The 20,164-nt window shown below is 45.4% G+C and overlaps 2 protein-coding genes across 4 annotated transcripts in view; one reads left to right on the top strand and one right to left on the bottom strand.

The window, feature by feature from the left end:
- Window positions 1-6,227, bottom strand: part of mbd2 (methyl-CpG binding domain protein 2) — a 34,849-nt gene extending 28,622 nt beyond the window's left edge. The window contains exon 1 of one of the 2 annotated variants that reach the window (XM_080510616.1): window positions 5,768-6,227. In XM_080510616.1, the coding sequence (XP_080366742.1) occupies window positions 5,768-5,877 (110 nt within the window). In that variant the 5' untranslated portion in view covers window positions 5,878-6,227. The remainder of the gene's footprint in view (window positions 1-5,767) is intronic. The other variant, XM_080510617.1, reaches the window with a different exon arrangement.
- Window positions 6,228-10,646: 4,419 nt separating this feature from the next.
- cUnh18orf54 (chromosome Un C18orf54 homolog) lies at window positions 10,647-20,018 on the top strand. Of its 2 annotated transcripts, XM_080510066.1 has the most exons (16): window positions 10,647-10,927; window positions 12,115-12,244; window positions 13,043-13,196; window positions 13,324-13,491; window positions 14,893-15,046; window positions 15,122-15,185; window positions 15,286-15,490; window positions 16,240-16,322; window positions 16,498-16,612; window positions 16,689-16,781; window positions 17,450-17,489; window positions 17,923-17,968; window positions 18,058-18,210; window positions 18,438-18,493; window positions 18,636-18,807; window positions 19,790-20,018. In XM_080510066.1, the coding sequence occupies exons 2-15, from the start codon at window positions 12,116-12,118 to the stop codon at window positions 18,778-18,780; spliced, it is 1,605 nt and encodes a 534-aa protein (XP_080366192.1). In that variant the 5' UTR covers window positions 10,647-10,927; window position 12,115; the 3' UTR covers window positions 18,781-18,807; window positions 19,790-20,018. The 2 variants fall into 2 exon arrangements, with proteins under 2 accessions (XP_080366192.1, XP_080366191.1); XM_080510065.1 differs by having other exon boundaries at window positions 18,636-20,018.
- Window positions 20,019-20,164: the final 146 nt, after the last annotated feature.

Genomic DNA, 20,164 nt, shown 5'->3' with positions numbered 1-20,164 from the left:
TTTTCTAAAAGTAACTCATGAGATTAACCTCAGGTTGAGTCCCTCTGAATTACTTTATATACTGTAATTAGATAATGGAACCTTAAACCTCTGTGTGTCGGCAGCATGCTGGAGACGAAAAAGTCAAACTCAAGGAACGGCACATAAACACGTGGGTTAGCAGAACTGTTGCAAGAGAATGAATTATGTAAAAAAAAATTTAGTGCAAAATCTGCTTTCGTTGGATCTTGACTGCAGCTGAGACCTTAGTGTGAGGGGTTGACATGGAAGTTTGTCTACAGGCGTCGCAGCTTCCAATGACCTGTGCAACCTGCAGACAAGTCTGGTCTCCTTATTTACATTTCAGAGAACAGAGATTCGTGGCTTATCTACTGAATGGAGCAGCTTGGTTATAATCATTTCTTGTGCATGCTACAAACTTGGAGTCGATGACGTGTGTCATGCTGCAGCTTTTCCAGACCGGCTAACTCGGAGAACATCTCGGGTGTTTGAGAGTCCCATCATCTCTGCTGTAACATCTACTTCCGATCCCCAGGTATCAGTGGGAGGCTATTATGTTGTTTACATCTATCGGTACTCTAACCTCAGGCCCAGCCTTGGACTCCTCCCGTCATCTGTGGGGCCTGCAGGCAAAAAGTGGCCCTCCAGAACAGTGGACCAGGACCAGCTCCTGCTGCTCCACTCTGAAGTGGTGGTTTTGTCGGGAAACACTGATTCTTCATGCCTCCGGGTTTTCAAATCTTCATTAACAAAAGTGCACGTTACACACCGAGAGTGTGGGGCAGGCGTCACCTGTTATCAGATGACAGAACGAGAAAGCGGGAAAGCTCAGTAGCACATGCGAAGCGCCGCAGCCGGGAGTATTTGAGAAAACGTGCAAGTGGAGCCCTTCAGAAATCTGCTCACAGCCTGAAGAGAGACACGTCTTTACAAACAATTAGCTCCAGGAGGTGACAATGTTGAACCTGCACTTATTTGTCTTTCTCCAGGTTTTATTGGAGGATATTTAGACATTATTATGACATCCTCTTTGCATTAAAACACAGTGAATATTTGGAATTATTTCGCCTATTTTGATGCTGTCTCACTGCTCCAGTGCTCTTCTTCATTAAAAGGAGTTTTATACTGTCTGAAGCAGCGTCATGAGTTATAAAGACGCTCACTACACTTCATTGCGTTACAGAAGAAGCAGTTTGATTTTAAACTGCCTTAAGTGTCTTATTCTGCTTTTCTCTGACGTCCGCGTCCTATAATTGGAACCTGGGAAAAGACCAGAGGGTCCTGAACCCCGAGGTTAGTTACACTGCTCACCAACATGTCGGCAGTTAAACTGAACACTGGCGAGGTTCAGTCATTATCTTGTGGGCAGGGCTGCAGCGTAAACACCCCGTTTACAGCCACCAAACACCCTTTTTTTTTTTTTTAACCCGGACAGGCCCACTTTCCCCATCCTGTCAGGCTAATTCATGAAAATGTGCAGTTTTCACTGCTGTTGTACAGAGAAGCAGCTCCGCTGAAGAGGACCTGAGGGAATATATCCACAGTTCCCGCTCAGGAAGAAGCGTCTTCAGCTTCTTAAATCTACATCCTGTGTGCAGAGTGTGAACTGACGTGTACGCACAGAAACAGCAGAGAGGTCTGGTTTTGTTGGTAGATCTGGATTATGTTCTCGACAGAACAAGCATTACTACTGTCATTATGATACTCCAGAGATTTTTTTAAGTAATTTCTTAAAATTCTGGATTTTGTGATCTGAAGTCTTCTCACACTCAGGCTGTATATAGAAAGACTGAAAGTGCTGTTACAATATTTGTTTTATAGTAATGAGAATGTGTGGTCTGGGGCTGATATGGATTTTTTCCAATTCTGATATTAGGGAATAAACCAATATATCGGCAAATTAAATTGTTGCATTTTTCAGTAAAAAAAAAAAAAAAAGGTGAAATACCGCATAAATATAGTTCCAGACACTTGTGAGGAGGGAGAGCATTTCACTATTTTCAGATACTTTTAAACAGAAATTGTGTGGAAGAAGCAGCATATGAACAATTTCAACATAAAATGTATTTTTTTTTAAATGATGTGCTTTTTGGGAAATAAATTCCTCATGCAATGTCTGTAAGAATTAAGACATTTAAAAATGCATTAAAAAAATTGATGGAAAAATAGGCTCATTTCAGTTCATTCTGGAAACAGAATATGAAAATGTGATCTCTTCAAAATAAATACAATTTCATCATTGTGCCAATTTTAAATAATGTGTCCTGGTGCAAAATACAGTTAAATGTCTGTTTCAATACTGCTGGAATTAAAAGTGCAACAATGACTGACTATCTGCAGTTGTAGTCGTCCCACAGGCCGGACTGGACCGTCTGGTGAACCGGACTGGACCTTGTGGTAAACTGGACTGGACCTTGTGGTAAACCGGACTGGACCTTCTGGTGAACCGACCTGGACCTTCTGGTAAACCGGACTGGACCTTCTGGTAAACCGACCTGGACCTTCTGGTAAACTAGATTCAACCTTCTGGTAAACTGGACTGGACCTTCTGGTAAACCGACCTGGACCTTCTGGTAAACCGGACTGGACCTTCTGGTGAACCGACCTGGACCTTCTGGTAAACCGGACTGGACCTTCTGGTGAACCGACCTGGACCTTGTGGTAAACCGGACTGGACCTTCTGGTAAACCGACCTGGACCTTCTGGTAAACCGACCTGGACCTTCTGGTAAACTGGACTGGACCTTCTGGTAAACTGGACTGGACCTTCTGGTAAACCGACCTGGACCTTCTGGTAAACCGGACTGGACCTTCTGGTAAACTGGACTGGACCTTCTGGTAAACCGACCTGGACCTTCTGGTAAACCGGACTGGACCTTCTGGTAAACCGACCTGGACCTTCTGGTAAACTGACCTGGACCTTCTGGTAAACCGACCTGGACCTTCTGGTAAACCGGACTGGACCTTCTGGTAAACTGGACTGGACCTTCTGGTAAACCGGACTGGACCTTCTGGTAAACTGACCTGGACCTTCTGGTAAACTGGACTGGACCTTCTGGTAAACCGACCTGGACCTTCTGGTAAACTGACCTGGACCTTCTGGTAAACCGACCTGGACCTTCTGGTAAACCGGACTGGACCTTCTGGTAAACTGGACTGGACCTTGTGGTAAACCGGACTGGACCTTCTGGTAAACTAGATTCAACCTTCTGGTAAACTGGACTGGACCTTCTGGTAAACCGACCTGGACCTTCTGGTAAACCGGACTGGACCTTCTGGTGAACCGACCTGGACCTTCTGGTAAACCGGACTGGACCTTCTGGTGAACCGACCTGGACCTTGTGGTAAACCGGACTGGACCTTCTGGTAAACCGACCTGGACCTTCTGGTAAACCGACCTGGACCTTCTGGTAAACTGGACTGGACCTTCTGGTAAACTGGACTGGACCTTCTGGTAAACCGACCTGGACCTTCTGGTAAACCGGACTGGACCTTCTGGTAAACTGGACTGGACCTTCTGGTAAACCGACCTGGACCTTCTGGTAAACCGGACTGGACCTTCTGGTAAACCGACCTGGACCTTCTGGTAAACTGACCTGGACCTTCTGGTAAACCGACCTGGACCTTCTGGTAAACCGGACTGGACCTTCTGGTAAACTGGACTGGACCTTCTGGTAAACCGGACTGGACCTTCTGGTAAACTGACCTGGACCTTCTGGTAAACTGGACTGGACCTTCTGGTAAACCGACCTGGACCTTCTGAAGTCCTGGTTTTGGCCCACGGACCATCTGTTTGACAGCTTAAGGCTCATCTGACATGACCTGACACATTCAACGTATTTAAAGGTTGGTGATCTCACCGAGTCAGATTAAACGTTATGGCACTGTGTGTCATAAGAATCAATGAAATCAATGAAAAGTCAGCGCGAGACAATATGTTCATATGTGGGAACTTGCTATTTTTACTGTATATATATATTTATATATTTATATATTTATATATATATATGAGAGGTAAACTGGATCTTCTGGTAAGGCAGAGCTGAAACACACGGCGGCCCCGGCTGCGGAGGGGCGGGGCTGTAAGCACAGGAATGGAGGTGGTTCTACCAGCGGGGGGGGGCGGGGCCTTGACAGCGGGAGGGGCGGGGCTGTAAGGGCGGGGCGCGAGAGAGAGCGGCTGCTGCCCGAGTTAATGTTGCCCTTAATCGGACAGTTTTTTGACAGATTACTGATTAATGACTACAATCGGCCAAATGAACGGGTCGGGCCCTCGGGAGGTACAGCGCTTCGCACTGTGACCTCACAGTCACGATCTGGCGGGTTTGAACCTGAGCTGGTTCCTCCAGTGAGGAGGCTGCATGTTCTTCTTGTGTATCTGTTCCAGGCATCGTGAGGCTGTCTGGTGCCCTAAGGACCCGTTTACAACATTTCCAAGTGAAAACGCTAAACTTTTGTTGTGTTTTGATGACGCGTCGACTCCGTCTCTGTGGAAACGGGGTGGAAACTCAATTTTTTGAAAATCCTTTGGTTCCGTGCACTCGGTAGAGACCCTGCTCATGCACAGTGCGCACCAGTAAATAGTTCTTCTGCTCCAGATGGACAATCAGAACAAGGTTTCCTCCAGAGGGTCATGAGTCCACCGTCCATATTCATCTGGGACTTGGTAGTTTGGTCGTTGACAGTCGCCGTAATAACAAAGTGTACCGTCATCGTTAATGTTTATAGAATGTTGTTCTCTGCTGCAAGTGTGTCTGGTTGCATTGCAAAAACAAACAGCACTCACTGGTAGCCCAACATTGTTTACAGAGCTTCTGCCGTTTCCGCGTAACCAGACATTATCTTCAAAACGTTAACATGTAAACGCGACAGATTTCTGAAACAAAAATCCCAACATTGTGTTTTCATTTGAAACGTAGCTGTGTAAACAGGGTCCAAGTCTCTGACCATACGTACAAACACTTTTATGTTTGATGGGTGCTGTAATGTTGTAACAACACAGAAACACACCGGAGAAGAAGACGTGAAGCTTAGGGCAGAGTTGTGATTTTAGCATTTCGCCGTCTCTCTTTGTAAGAATAACGCAGACGCTGAGCGGGCGTTTTTGTATTTCTCCTCTCCGAGAGCTGCTTTAAAAAATGTACAGTTTCACGCTCTGAAAACACTTCATGTGGAAGGAATGAACAATAAAAACCTCCAAATAACCTGTCTGTTTCTCAGTCAGTCAGTCAATCTCTCAGTCAGTCAGTCAGTCAGTCAATCTCTCAGTCAGTCAGTCAATCACTTAGTCAGTCAGTCAGTCTCTCAGCCAGTCTCTCTGTCAGTCAGTCAGTCAGTCAGTCAGTCAGTCAGACAGACAGTCAGTCTCTCTGTCAGTCAGTCAGTCAGTCAGACAGACAGACAGACAGTCAGAAAGCCAGTCTCTCTGTCAGTCAGACTCTCTGTCAGTCAGTCAGACAGACAGACAGACAGACAGACAGACAGACAGACAGACAGACAGACAGACAGACAGACAGTCAGTCAGTCAGTCAGTCAGTCAGACAGACAGACAGACAGACAGACAGACAGACAGACAGACTGAGACTCTGAGCTGATAAAGAAGTTTAGTTTTACTTTCCATCTATTTCTTCTCATGGTGATTTACCATGAAAAGTTACAATGACAGACACTTTGCTGCCTGCGGCCCCGGCGGGGTCCCGGCCCGAACTCTGAGACCCCGCAGGCAGTCTGATCGATCGATCGATGGGTCGATCAGGTGATCGGGTTACCTGTAGTAGTAGACGTCGCTCTTCCCGGCGCTCAGCCCGGACTTCCTGATCACCTCCTCCTTCTGCCAGCCGGGCGGCAGAGCGGGACAGTCCGTCCTCTTCCTCTCCATGGCGGGACCGACCGGCTCCGGGGCTCCGCTCCGCTCCGCCGGTCAGCTGATCCGCCGATCGAAGGCTTGATCGATCGGTCGATGTGTCCGCGCTCAGCAGCGACGTCACGGGGACGTGAACGACGGATCTGCCCCGCTCTGCCCCGCTCCGCCCTGCCTGTTTACCGCCGCTTCTCACTGGGCAGACAGCTCCCAGACTGCCCCGGATCGGACTCTGACGGGAAAGGGGGGGGGAGTCCCGGGGTCCCGGGTCACACCAGCTCCGGTCCGGAACGCTTCAGCTCCGGTTCACGGCCCCGGACAAGACGCGGCACATCCCGGGTGATCTGAAGTGAGCTGGACCAACGGCAGGCTGTGACGTCTGATAACACACACACACACACACACACACACACACACACACACACACACACACACACACACACACACACACACACTCACACACACACACGCGCACGTACACACACACACACACACACACACACACACACACACACACACACACACACACACACACACACACACACGTAGACTTTCGAAGATCGTTAATCTGCGAGGAGCACTCACTCAGTGGTAATCTGGACTAGTCACATGTTGGGAAGAGGATTATGGAAACACACACACACACACACACACACACACACACACACACACACACACACACACACACACACGCACGCACGCACACACACTTCAGCTATAATCTCAGAAGTAAGATTACATTCACATCCTCCAGTTACTTTTATTAAAGATACATTGTAACTTGATGTAAAGTATGTTTCAATTTTTTGTTGTTGGTTACCTGTAGTTTGAAAACAGCCTCATGACCAGCAGGGAATTGTCTCTATTGACCAAAGTTTACATCCATTCAGACTAGTGTGTGTGTGTGTGTGTTTTTAACTATATTTAACTAAATGCTTGCATTTCCAGAAGAGAATACAAATGTGAATGCTGAAGGCTGAATAAAGCTTATCCCCTTTGATGTACGGCTCCATGGCGTCTCAGCATCTCCTTGGCAACCTCTGACGTGCTTGATCCACAATTTTTTTTTTTTTATTGTCGGGAAACATTTGAAGATACAAAAAAAAGAGCACACAGTACAGTACTCATTTCATGAACAAGCTTCACGTTTTGATATTCAAACAGTTCAAATCGGTTAAAGATTGCAGGAGAAATAGCACAGCATGGAAGAAGTCTGAAAAATAATAAAGATTTGGATCACTTATATATACACACACACACATGCAATAATAAAATGTGTGTCCTTGCAGCACTGTCAGCTGCTCTCTGTTCTGCTCATGTGTACTCATAAACTGACCCCTTTTTAACAGATATAATACATAACTTTCGTTTATATCTATACACCATTAAAAGTTTACACATTTAGTCTAATATCTAAACTAAATTAGTTGAATACAAACCGTTTATTACAGTTTAGGCTCAATGTTTATGGTGTCGAGTGAGCACTCTGTTTTTCACCACTCTGTGTCAACTCGTGTGACGTCACAGCTCCGGGTTAAAGGGCCTGCAGCGCAATGAACACATGAACCATATGAATCTCCATACATGAACCACAGCAGTCCACAAAAGCCTTTCCACTGTGCAGCAATGGGCCTGTAAGGGTACAGGTTTTTCTGTTTCCACTGACTAAAGTTCTGAATGGTACCGAAAGTACCGTACCCAGCCGATACCATTTTTCATAACCCCTCTGTTGAGGTGCCGAGTACATTGATACGGTTCCATAAGGAGGAGCTACCATGCAGCTCCTCACTCTCGACAAGCTTGCAACATTTAGCTATCTCATCGGTCGTATGAACCCTCTCGTTGTTGTTTACATCCGTCATTATACAATCACGTTCTAATTTCCTCTGGTGCACGGTAGGGCCCTGTACAGATTGCACTCTGGGCGGCTGCCCAGTTCGCCCATGGCAGAATCTGCCACTGGTACCGTGACAAATTGCACTTTGGAAACAAGGTGAGAGATCCACATAAACCGCGAGTCCATATTGATCCACATTAGTCTACATCAAGGGGTCTCACAGTCAGATCCTGGAGAGCCACAGCCCTGCTTGTTTTCCATGTCTCCCTGCTTCAACTCGGCTGATTGCAATGAGTGGCTGCTATCTGGCTTTATGCTGAATGGGGTGATGAACCATCTGGACATTCAGGTGTGTTACAGGGAGACATGGAACACATGCAAGGCTGCGGCCCTCCAGGATCTGAGTTTGAGACCTCTGGTTTACACCGACCACAGCAGCCCACATGGACCCACATACATTTACATGATCCACATGAGTCAACACCCATTATTTGTTTTTGTTTTGTTTTTTTCTTTAATAATAGAATGAGATCAGTTGAGGCCAGGGACCTCTCTCCCTCTCCCTCTCCCTGTCTGCCTGTCTGCCTGTCTGTCTGTCTGTGTGGAGTTTGCATGAGTTTCAGAGAAAAGAAACCCAGGATGCATACTATTAGTCCCTCCTATCTCTTTCATATCCACGTTTCTTTAACCCCGGAAGTGTTTAAGTGGAGGCCATGATAAGGATCGTTCGGCTTCCCTAAAAGTTAAGAAAAGGAGGCTCAATGCTTCCTTTACACCCTCCTTTAGCCTAGGAAACACTGATGCATCCTTTATCAAAGGAGACAAGATAATGTTGGCCCACAATTCCTTGCAGCAACAACATTTAAAGGGACCCACTCATCTGAGTATTCAGGGAAACTCATGATGGCTGAAAAGGAATCAAGGTCATGTTAAGTTACCAAAGCAATAATATGCCTTGAACAACTTTAAATAATCTAAAACCCATATCCTCACTATAAATATCATGCAGATGTTGTAAAACGAACACAGCAAAGTAAACTTTTATTTGCAGCCTGTTCTCAGTTCTGTTTTCCTGTAACTTCAATTCAAACTTTGTGATATTTGAGATTGTATCAGTGGTTAGAGGCACAGGGCAAAGTGGTAGAAATTCTCTTTTAGTGGTTCAATTTTGGAAGTCTTTAGTTTTTTCACCACGGCAGGACTCACAATCCTTCGCCGGTGCTAGAATAACTCGTCCACAGACATCTCGTCCATGGACAACTGTCCACGCGATTCCAGACAACCTGTCCACGACAATTTTTTTTCAGCATTATTGATTTGAAGGATTGCATTTAAAAGTATATTTGACACATTTGGAAGGAATATTAAGTGTATTTGACACAAAAAACCACAAGATATTAAGTATATTTGACACAATAATAAGCCGTGAAGTTAAAACACGAGTGATGCGTTCAGGTGCTCATGAACGTGTCGGAAGCCTGCCTTGTAGCAATTTAACGAGCTGCGGGGCTCATACAGTAGCGACGCTACATGCTTTTTCAGCATTATTGATATCAGTGCCATAGAGCATATTTTTGATGGCTTATTAATGGATTTTGTCACGTTTTCCTCTGGACTGGATGAGATCTATCACAGCCGGCGCCATCTTGGATGTTTTGCGCTCTCCTATTGGACCAGCAGCTTCCATGTGACTCATATGTAGCACGCATAACAACATCATTACGCTAGTAAAGATAGTACCGACTTTAAACACTGGTTATAACTTTTGACATCTAGCTCAGGACTAATATATCTTTGTGACTGTGTACAGACATTGTAGTGCCCCGATGTCGCAACAGGATAACGCTGCTTCGAAGTTGACCGCTTTCAGTGATGCGTTCAGGTGCATCACGTACAAATACCATCCGACATATTAATGAGCTGCGGGGCTCAAGCAGTAGCGACGTTATTTGATTAACATGATTAAAATATGACTGATTCACTCATTAGAGAGCTGGAACGTGCAGCACAAGGTAGTGCTGAAGTTCCGGTCGGGTGGCGTCATGTGCTCAAAAAAGACCATTCTTCATAAGAATAAAAACCCCTATGATACCATACTAAATATATGGACATATACTAGATATATGAAAAATATAGAAAATATCAAGTTGAAATAATGTGTAAAAGTACATTATACAGGATTTATTTTCAACAAAAAAAATTCTGAAATCTCATCCTTGGACGAGTGATCCAGGGTTGTAGTTTTGTGGGCGAGTTGTCCGAGAATCACCTTCGCTGCTGTCAGATTATTACTTCACCTAGTGGAAGTGCGTTGTGATTGTGTCAAGACAACGTGATCGCCTTTCCCGAACTCCTTTAGGAAGTGTCCTAACACTTGGATAGGAAACGAGATAGGAGGAACTATCCGGACGCACTCAGAGTGAGTTGGTCTGGAGTTCGAGCTGCCCCCATAGATATAAAACTCTAGATGCCTCATGGCGCCGCCTCCGGCTTGCCTCGCCGTCCGCTATCTTGGGGCGGTACTCCCGCTTTTGCTAAACATAGATCCCAGGCTAGAAAATCCACGCACAAAAAAGAAAAAAAAAATCGCAGCTCGCTTGCTAGTCCACCTATCAAAACAAGTAATACTTCATTTTAAAGCTGAGGAAAAGCTCTATGCTCTGGACACCTCATGGAGGAATTGATGAGAGGGGAAACACGCTTTAAAAAAAAATCACAAGACTAGTAAAGCTGGGATGAATAAGAAAAAGAAAAAGAAAACTACATCAAATTCGGACTTCAAGGGGAAAATGTAACGTGGGCTCGTCGCGTAACCAGGCGCTGATTGGCCGTGCGGTATCTCGGTTTCATGTCTATGGTTGAGCCGACGTGAAGGTGCAGCTCTGCTCCGCTCCGACAGGGGGCGATGAAGCAACATACAACAACAACAACAACAACCGTCGAATAAGACCAAAGTAAGCGACAGAGATTTCTCTCCACAGTAACAGAAGTTCTTCACAAGTATCACAGTACAACAGGAGACGTCCTCTCTTCTGGATAACTATGGACGGAACGAGTTCTCGGTGCAGTACGTGTGGGAAGCGGTGTGGCGACAGGAGGACTTCCGGGTAGTTGTACTGCAGCTAACGGGGCTAACAGCGGAGCTTCACCCGGGACGCTTGAATGCCAAAGCTGGGAGCAGCTGAGCCACCAAAAGTCCACCAAACAAGACTTTTACCTCCAACGATTCAAGTACGTGCTTTCAATGAAGACCGCCTGGTTCAGTCTACGTTTCAGACTGCTGTGTTATACCGCTGAGGCTAAACTTCAACATGTGTATTGCACATAACCGGTTGAAGTTTTCAGCAAACACAGTTTAAAACACAAGAGGAACTTGAAACTACAAGCTCGTTCCCAAGACCTGTTTGTTTTTTAACTGCTGGGTAGATTAATGACGTTAGCAAACAAGCACACACTAAATAAGGGACAATCGGTGAAGGGAAGACTGAAGAGGACTTTCAGACACCGATTAACAACTTTAGACCCTGGAGAAAGAAAGAAATAAAGACCAGACAGGTGAACAAATATGTAGACATACACGTGAAAATGGGCTTTTTACATTCTTTCATTAATACATTGAAACTTCAGTATATTACATTTATGACAGATGAACAGGAATAGTTCAAACCTTTTCAGTTTCATTCATTATTTCAACTCTCAGGTTGGTAAAATAATAAAATGGACAAAAATAATTGACTTTTATCCGAGCAAGGAATTCATACTTATTTATAGTATACAACATGTGCAATATATACACATATAAAGCGTTGCAGTAAATAGATACAGTAATGCACACAAGAGAAAACAGAAATATAAGAAGATGAAGGATAACAATTGTAAAATATGACTACATTTAATGGGATCCGCTTTTTTTTCCAACCACAAAATATGATTGAACATTACTAATGTTTATAAATTCTGTAAAGACCAAAGAAATGCTTAACTGGTCGATGATATTCTCTTTTTATGAGATTTATTCAGAGTTGATGAAGAGAAAGATAAATGAAACTGAATTAATTAGGTTACAACCTATTAACAACACAGAGAGAGAAGTGGATTGAATAATGACTTGGAACAACAAAGATAAATGATCTGTGTGTCTTCTTGTTCATTATTCTTTTATCAGGGCAGCTTTATAGACATTTATGGCATCTAAAGAGCATTTAGAGGTTTATTTAACAGGAAATGATTGATTCTGTGTGATTTTTTTGTTGCAGTTTTGAACTTGCTTGTGAAATAGTTGTGCTTCTCTCTCTTCACACTGACTACAGAGTGTCAAACCAAATTATTTGACGGGTTAAAGACACAGTTTTCTCTGGAGTACGACGGTGGCTCTGGCTGATGTCTGGACCTGCTTTCTGACTGGTTTTGTCTCTCAGGATGGAGTCCAGTGACCTGCTGAGCGAGGGTTTGTCTCCGGAGTCGACGGTGACCTCCCTGCTGTCCAGTTCAGGCCACCTGAGGAGCAGCCTGAGGCCTGACGACAGCGGCTTCGCATACAGAGACAAGGTAAATCCACATCGACACGCCACGTCTTCTGTTTTTCGACCATCAGCTAGAATCAGGCATTATTAAGTCTTGAGAGCAGAACTTAATAAACACGTTTTAGTTCAGGTTCCACATACAGCCCAGTTTCATCTTACATGGGCTGGACCGGTACAATAGTGTCATAATAAACCTTTAAATTTACATTTAGAGGTTTTTCTTTGTTGTGGCGCAGAGTATACAGAGTGAAAATGTGTGTTTTCACAAAACCAAGCAATTACGACAGGGAGTTATTAAGATCTTAACACAAAGCCAATTTCAGATGATACTTTCTGCTGCCAAATGCATTTATTGTCTTTAAAACATGTGTAATGTTTCTATTATGCACATTTTTTCTACTAGTTCACCATGACAGCCTGGCTTTGAGGCCGATGCTCGTTTGCTAGCTTCCATGGCAGCATCACTATGACCTCAGCTTTGAGCCTGAGTGTTTTGTTGTGGCCACGACTTTTAAGAAATTTATTTAAAAATCAAAGTTTTCTTCAAAATCTTTCACGTTTGGCCCACGGGCCTTATGTTTGACAGCCCTGACTTGGCATTTCAGTCACAGTGTATTTCCATCGTTCCACTTCTCGATGGCAACAAGATACAAAACACGGTATTCACACAATTTAAATGATTTAAAAAAAAAAAAACGATATTACATCCCCATATTTTCCCTGTACAGTGTCAGTAATTGTTTGATCGACTGCTTCGTTCTGTCAGTGAAGCCCCGAGTTTGACATCTTGTGTTATAACGCCGCCGCCGCCGCCGGCTCTCAGGTTTACGATTCGGCCTCGGCTGCGCTGGACGCCTACATCTTAGACTTTGAGAGGAGTCGTGGGCACGGGGAGTCGCTGGCCGGAGCGCTTCGGGCTCGCGGCACGTTTCCCACGTCCAGTCGACTCGGACTCAGTACGCTGCGGAATAAAGACGGTGAGTCGCTCACTGGCTCCTACAATAAACCACATCATTATTTATAAAGATGGGCTTCAGACACACACGCTGATTCATTCTTTACTGTATTTTTTTTAATGAATTTTTTTTATTTTGAAACTGAAAGTTCTGAGGGAGCGTTTGACTGAGAAGGAGCTGGACTTCCTGAACCTCCCCGTCAGCTCCCTCCATCATCGCAGTAACCGCGACCGGCTGTCCATGACCACGGATGAGCTGCTGTCGATCCCTCTTGACGGCACCGAGCCCGTCACACACACCTCCGCCTTCCTCCAAGGTCTCATACCAACGGCTCGCCCTCCCACGTCTTCACGCTGTCTCCATCAACACTGTCTCTGCACACACACACACACACACACACACACACACACACACACACAGATGTTTTGCCGGGTCATTAAACACCCCAGCGGCACACCTCCCTCTACTTCCTCGTGGATTCAGTCCGGATATCTTATCTTGTCTATATCCAGGACGTCTCTCTGTTACCTGGGTAACGTGATAAGCGTTACTACGAAGCAGGTTCACCACTCAGTCATTCAGGCGTTGGGACTAGATCAGGGGGTGGGTAATTCATTTCCCAGGAGGTCTGATTGGTCAGGAGGCGGAGCTTTTATCCTCAATCTCTTCTCCAGGACATAAGCAGGTCCAGAGTCAGTAAGAAGTGAACCAGCGCCGCCGTACAAGAAAACCCAGGCTTGAACCCTGAAGTCCCCCCCCCCCCATAAGAGAAACTCCCACCTCGTAGTCCAGGTCTCTGTTTGTGTTTAGTTGTTATTGGCTGTGATCCGTCCTGAGTATTTCATTTTCATTATTTTTTTCCATTTTATTATTTATTTCATTCATTTAAAACAATACAAAACAGCATTTCATATGAATGAAAAGGAGCAGAAAGAAGGAAAACTTATGTCTGCCCCTTATCAACACTAAATCATTTACAGTTCCAGTTCATTCACATGCAGCGTCTTTTTCCAAGACATCAAACGCAAAATACATAAATAAGGATGATCTGCTACTCGGCAGTGTCGTATTTCTGTAACATTGACACTTTAACAAGTTTCTTAAACACATCAATGGACTTAGAAGTTTTAGTTTTACAATCAAGACGGTTCCACAGACCGACTCCTTCCACTGAGATACATTTTTCCATTACGGCCGATTGAAACCTGGGTTTTGTAAAAAACCTCAGTTCCTTTCAGTTCATATCTACGTTTTCTCTTGGCGAATCTGTTTTGCAATTTGTTTGGTAAACTTTCAGGATGAGCTTTAAACATGGCTTTTAGAAGGTTGTACTCCACTAAATCTTTAAATTTCAGTGTTTTTAGTTGTCTAAATAAAGGATTAGTATGGTCTCTGTAACCACTTCCACTAGCGACTCTAATCGCTCTTTTCTGTAGGAGAAAAATGGGATTAATGTATGTATTACAGGCATTTCCCCACACTTCGATGGAACAATCAATGAGTTATACAACAAAAACAAAGCACTCTTATTGAGAGAATCTCTGACTCTATGCAACACAGCTATTATTTGGGATACCTTTACTTTGACATTATTAATATGTGATTTCCATGTTAAATGTTCATCAGTCGTAATTCCTAGAAACTCAATCTCATTTTCAGTTTGGTCTTTGAGTAAATCTGTCTGTTGTTCTCTGACTGAGCTTGTCTGTCTGTCCAGGACTTCTGTCTCAGTCCGGAGCGTCCCAGCTCCGTCCCCCCACCTCCTCCTCCTCCTCCCTCAGACCTCCAGGCCACAAAGCCTCCCCTGGGCTGCGGGGCAGCGCCTCCCTCCACCACAGCCTGCCCCCCTCTGGTCCATCCAGGAGCTGCAGGTGTTTTTTTGTTTTTGTTTTAGTTTTTGTTGAAAGTTGTAGATCTGCTAACTTCCTCCTCCTGTGCCGGTGCAGAAGCCGAGCCGGTGAACTCACAGTGCAACCAGGTGCTGATGTTGCCTCTTTGAGTAGATTCAAGGTAACGTCTCCTTCAGTTTTTCCTCTCACGGCGGCACCATTCCTCGTCGACTAATCCAAATGATATAAACGTTGTCGTTCTCCTCCCTGCATTGGGACAGTGTGCACACAGACCGGCGAGGTCTCTGTGGGGGGCCGAGCCGCCCTCCTCCTCCTCGCTCCACCTCCCCCACTGGTTGACCAGCCACAAGGCCGACATGGACGGTTCTGGAATGGGCAGCCTGCCCGACCTGCAGCACCCGGCCTGGGTCCAGAGCTGCGAGCTGAGCCAGTCCGAGCCACCGGCACGGTCCTGGGAGCAGCTCGGTACGACGGCCACCGTCCAAACACCGCGGCTCAGTCCTTCCCAGCATAATGACATCGGAACAATTACACAAAGAAATGAAGATACTTCAGATTATTATACAACTATTTCTATCGTTCTGTCTTTTAGTTCAAAACCTTTCATTTTCCTTACATATGATTGTCTTTCACTCAGTTATTAATCACTAAATGTATGTAATTATTAGCTTATTCTAACATAGGACGTATGTTAAAGGAATTAAAATATGTAAACATATGTAAAAATCTAAAGAGCACAAAAAATAGAATATGTAAAAAGAAAACAATCCAGTAAAAAAGAAAAATCCTCTAAAAAAAGAGTAAATTGCCAGGATTGGCAATATATTGACATGAGACTAAAGTGTAAAATGAATGAAGCCCAGTCCAATAAAGTCGTGAGACTGATTGTGTTCGACAGTTCGTCCTCGAAACAAACCGTTCTGTTAGTTTGAGCTAATTTTAATGTCCAACTGAAGCTTTAAAGTTTCAGAAACACAGCGGAAACAGCCGAGAAAAAACTGACCACACACCTTGTGAGCCACAAATCAACAATATCTCTTTAATAATCATATTATTCATGGTAATATTTACTCTTTGTTTTGTTCGCCGCCACGTTGCAGATCCCTTATGAACCCTCATGGAGCACTGATGACTGCGGGTTTCCCTCAAGCGTTCTTTACCCAGAAGTATTGAATAATAGTAATTATTTGACTGTGGCTCTCTTCGCCTTTCAGGGCTTTTCCCGCCTGCGGCCCCTAAAACCGGAGCTCCATCCTGGGTTGCAGATCTGGAGGAGGAAGAGGACGACCCTGAGCAGGTGAGGGAAGCGCCAGCTGCTCCTGGATGACGAGGTGACAACGAGCCGGAGCAGAGACTCTCTCCAGCGGCCCTTTCATCCCCACGTCGTCTCCCGGCGGCAGGATCAGACGTCCAGCCCGCCGCAGGAGCAGCTCGCCGTTTTTTCCAACCGGGAACTCTGTGTGTGTGTGCAGGCTGAAGGCCAGCTGACGCTCAGAGACCTCCGGCTGCAGTTCGCCGAGCACATTTCCCTGCAGGCCCTCGCCAAGACGCAAGGACGCGGCGGCGCGGCGCCCGCCCTGCTCGCAGGTAGGCGCCCGCCCGCAGCCCGGACTTGAAACGGGGTCCGCCGCTCCGCCGCTCAGCGTGTCTCTCTGCCCCCCAGACGGCAGGTTGGAGTCTCTGATCCAGAAGGCGGACCGCGTGCTGACGTCTCTGTCTCGGAGCTGCGCAGCCGCGGACAGCACGCCACCTCCAGGTGGCGCTCCTCCACGCTCGTTCTAATGCATTGTGGGACGTGTAGATTAGATCCTCCGCTCGCCTTAATGCACGGCGACGAGCTGAGGTTGTTCAAACGAGACGTGCACACGCCCGTCTGCTACTACTCCCTTTACATTGGAGTGTTGGTGAGACGGCGTGGCCACGAGTTTGTCTTCACTTTAATGTCGTCTGAACCACCTCAGGCCGTAACTATCGGTCGAATGATCAATGAATCACATTTTTAACATTTGCATATTAAATTTTCTATCTATAGTGGGAAAATGGAGCATTTATATTGACCTGACAAACAAGTGCTTCATCAAGAGCTTAAACTTCAAATGATCTATTAAAATTACCACACAAAAAGAAGAAGAAACCCATAGTATGTATTATAGCACAGTTTAAAACAACAACAAACTCTAACAATTGAACACAAAAACCTTGTAAAAATTCAAAAATTCTCATGAATGCTTTAAATGACTTGAGTCGCTGGATAGATACACTTTATGCTATCGTAATATAACCAGGCTTTTCTTTCAGCGTATTGAGACGTCTGTGAGTCAGAGACGAGGAAATATCTCTCATCATGACGTGTTGTAGAAAAAGGAAAAAAAAAGTTTTGAAGGAAGTGTGGAAGTGAACCATTGTTTGTTCTGTTGTTAACAGCGAGTCCAGGAAACGCAGAGGAGCTGCTCGACCATCCTCAGTGAGGCTCTCTCTCTCTCTCTCTCTCTGTCTCTCGTTCTCTCTCTCTGTCTCTCTCTCTCTCTCTCTCTCTGTCTCTCGTTCTCTCTCTCTCTCTCTCTCTCTCTCTCTCTCTCTCTCTCTCTCTCTGTCTCTCGTTCTCTCTCTCTGTCTCTCTCTCTCTCTCTCTCGTCTCTCTCTCTCTCTCTCTCTCTCTCTGTCTCTCTCTCTCTCTCTCTCGTTCTCTCTCTCTCTCTCTCTCTCTCTCTCTCTCTCTCATTTATATTATTGAAAATTTCCAGTTGTTTTAAACTTGATATTAAACCAGCACATATCGAAATATATTAAAAACACACAGTCTTTTGTAGGGTGTCTAAATTGTTTCCGCACGACTGTACATTCATCCTGATGTGACTCGTCACGCTGACCGTCCTGCTGCTGTTTCGTCTCCGTAGCGATGCAGCGGCGGTCGACTCCACGCAGACTGACGGAGGCGTGCAGGTCGGTGGTCCCAAAGTTCTGGTGTATATCTCCCTTCAGCCGCTCCAGATTGCGTTGACAACAGATCAGGTTGTAATTTACCGTGACAGGCTCAGAGCTGCAGCTCCTGGAAGCAGCCCGGCCCGGCGGAGGCCCTCAAGCAGATGCTGTTCCGGCTGCAGGACGTGGAGGCGGAGCTCCAGAGACGGCGGCATCCAGCAGCTCCCGCACAGGCCGACGACCCGCACGCCCCCGAGAAGCAGGTCAGAAGCAGCCTATCGGAGAGCTTCCTGCTTTACCCACTTTAATTTGCAGTATAAGAAGCAGAGCGCTTCAGGGCAGTCCGTGGTTCGCCCAGAGCTCGCGCTGCTGTCGCGTGTGAACAGATCGTCCGGGTGCCGATGCAGAGAATATCTGGGTTTATCAGGAAGGCTTATTGAAATGTTCAATCAGTGAGGTTTGATTGTCAGGAGCTGCGTTTGTGTTGCAGTGGCCTGATGTTGAACCAGAACTCCAGAGTGTTCCAGGCAGGCCGTCACTACAGAGGTACACACACACACACACACACACTACCACCATCTTTTTATTTCTCACAGCACAGGGTCGTTTCACGACAAACTGGTAGAATCCAGATCCAGCTGACTTTGTAGGTTGAATTGAAAACTTGAGGTCACTCGTCTGTCCTCAGAGCTCTGTTCCACCTGAACCGTCTGAAGCTGCTCGTGGAAGAACCCGCACACAAACCTAGCGAGGAGGAGAAGGACGAAGATGAAGGACGCTACTCTTCCTCGTCTGCTGACGGCTTAGTCTGCTCTCAGCAGGGACCCCCGTGAGGGAGAACGTGAAGAACTCTCCTGACGGTCAGACACTCCACCCCTCCCTCTCCCTCTCTCTCTCCCTCTCCCTCTCTCTCTCTCTCTCTCTCCTGTCCTCTGATGTGGATGGAAGCTTTTCTTCCAACATTTCAGTTTATTAAAGGAGAAGAACTGAGCGCGTGGGAATGAATGAGTGAACGTGCCAAACTAATGACTCACCACTGAATGTGATGCAGCTTCAACATCAGCAGTGACGCTACAGACCAATCAAATGCCTTTTGATTCACGGACACGCTGAAGGCAACAAAACTGAAAGAAGGGAAGCTGAACTTGGATTTCAGGCTTCAGGAACACTTTTCTCTGTTCGTGTGTGCAGAGCTGCATTCTAAATGTTACCAGGGAGCTAAAATAGCCACGTGCTCAATGTTACAGGCTTGTCAGTATTGCGTCATTATGAATGTCTGTTGCCTGTTCCAACACTGCAGCGTGTGCGGATTAGAATGAATATTTTTTGTTTACTCCTCCAAACATATTTCTCCATTCGTAAGTGTAAGAAGCTTCACAATACGACTCGCCGCCTCGGCTTGGACATGTGTTCAGGAAGACCTTCAGAATGACCACATGCTCATCACTGCTGTCAGTTTAGAGGCGAGCACAACTACACTACTACTACTACAAAATTATATATATATATATATATATATATGAACCCTGCAAAGGCCAAGTGCTTCTAGGCTTTTTCCTCCTCTGTGCTTCTCACATTTTAGATTCAGTTGATCTGAATAAGCACTTTGAGCCCAAACAGAAAGCAGTGAGTGTTTGTTTGTAACTGGACTGTTGATCATCACACAGTATGAAACCTGCTCATCATCATCATCATCATCATCATTATCATCATCAGAAACTGTGGTCAGGAAACTTTGAGACTTTGAGCACATTTCTAAAGTGGTGCCCAGAGAAGAAAAACTGAATGATCAGTTATTACGAAGTGTCTTATGCTAATATTTCTATGTTTTATACATTTTAGAAGATGTGCGCCGATTGGAGCTGCTCAGGTCACCTTACATGTGTTTAATATTAAGAAGGGATTCTCCTGCTTCTCCAACCCGAGCTCTGCTCTGGACAAGGCTTCAGTATTGTTATTCCCTTGAGATGAAAACATTTATTTTTCCATCTTTCACGTTGCACAAAATGACTTTCAAACAATGTTTTGTATTGTTCCCACAGAGCTTTTAATAAACTCACCATTGCTTACAGCCTCCATCGTATGTGTTCTGTTTTGAAGCATGTTAACCCAAATCCACATTTAAAAACAGTTGTTGTCACACCATTCAATAAACTGCAAACGTCTAATGGGGTTTTATTTTGAAAGTTGATTTTGGTGGCCGACATCTTTAGCTTA

This window comes from Blennius ocellaris (genome assembly GCF_963422515.1).
Source record: "Blennius ocellaris genome assembly, chromosome: 15".
NCBI classification, from domain to species: Eukaryota; Metazoa; Chordata; class Actinopteri; order Blenniiformes; family Blenniidae; genus Blennius; species Blennius ocellaris.
The sequence above is the reverse complement of the archived record's forward strand: the minus strand, read 5'-3'. Positions and strand labels throughout refer to the sequence as shown.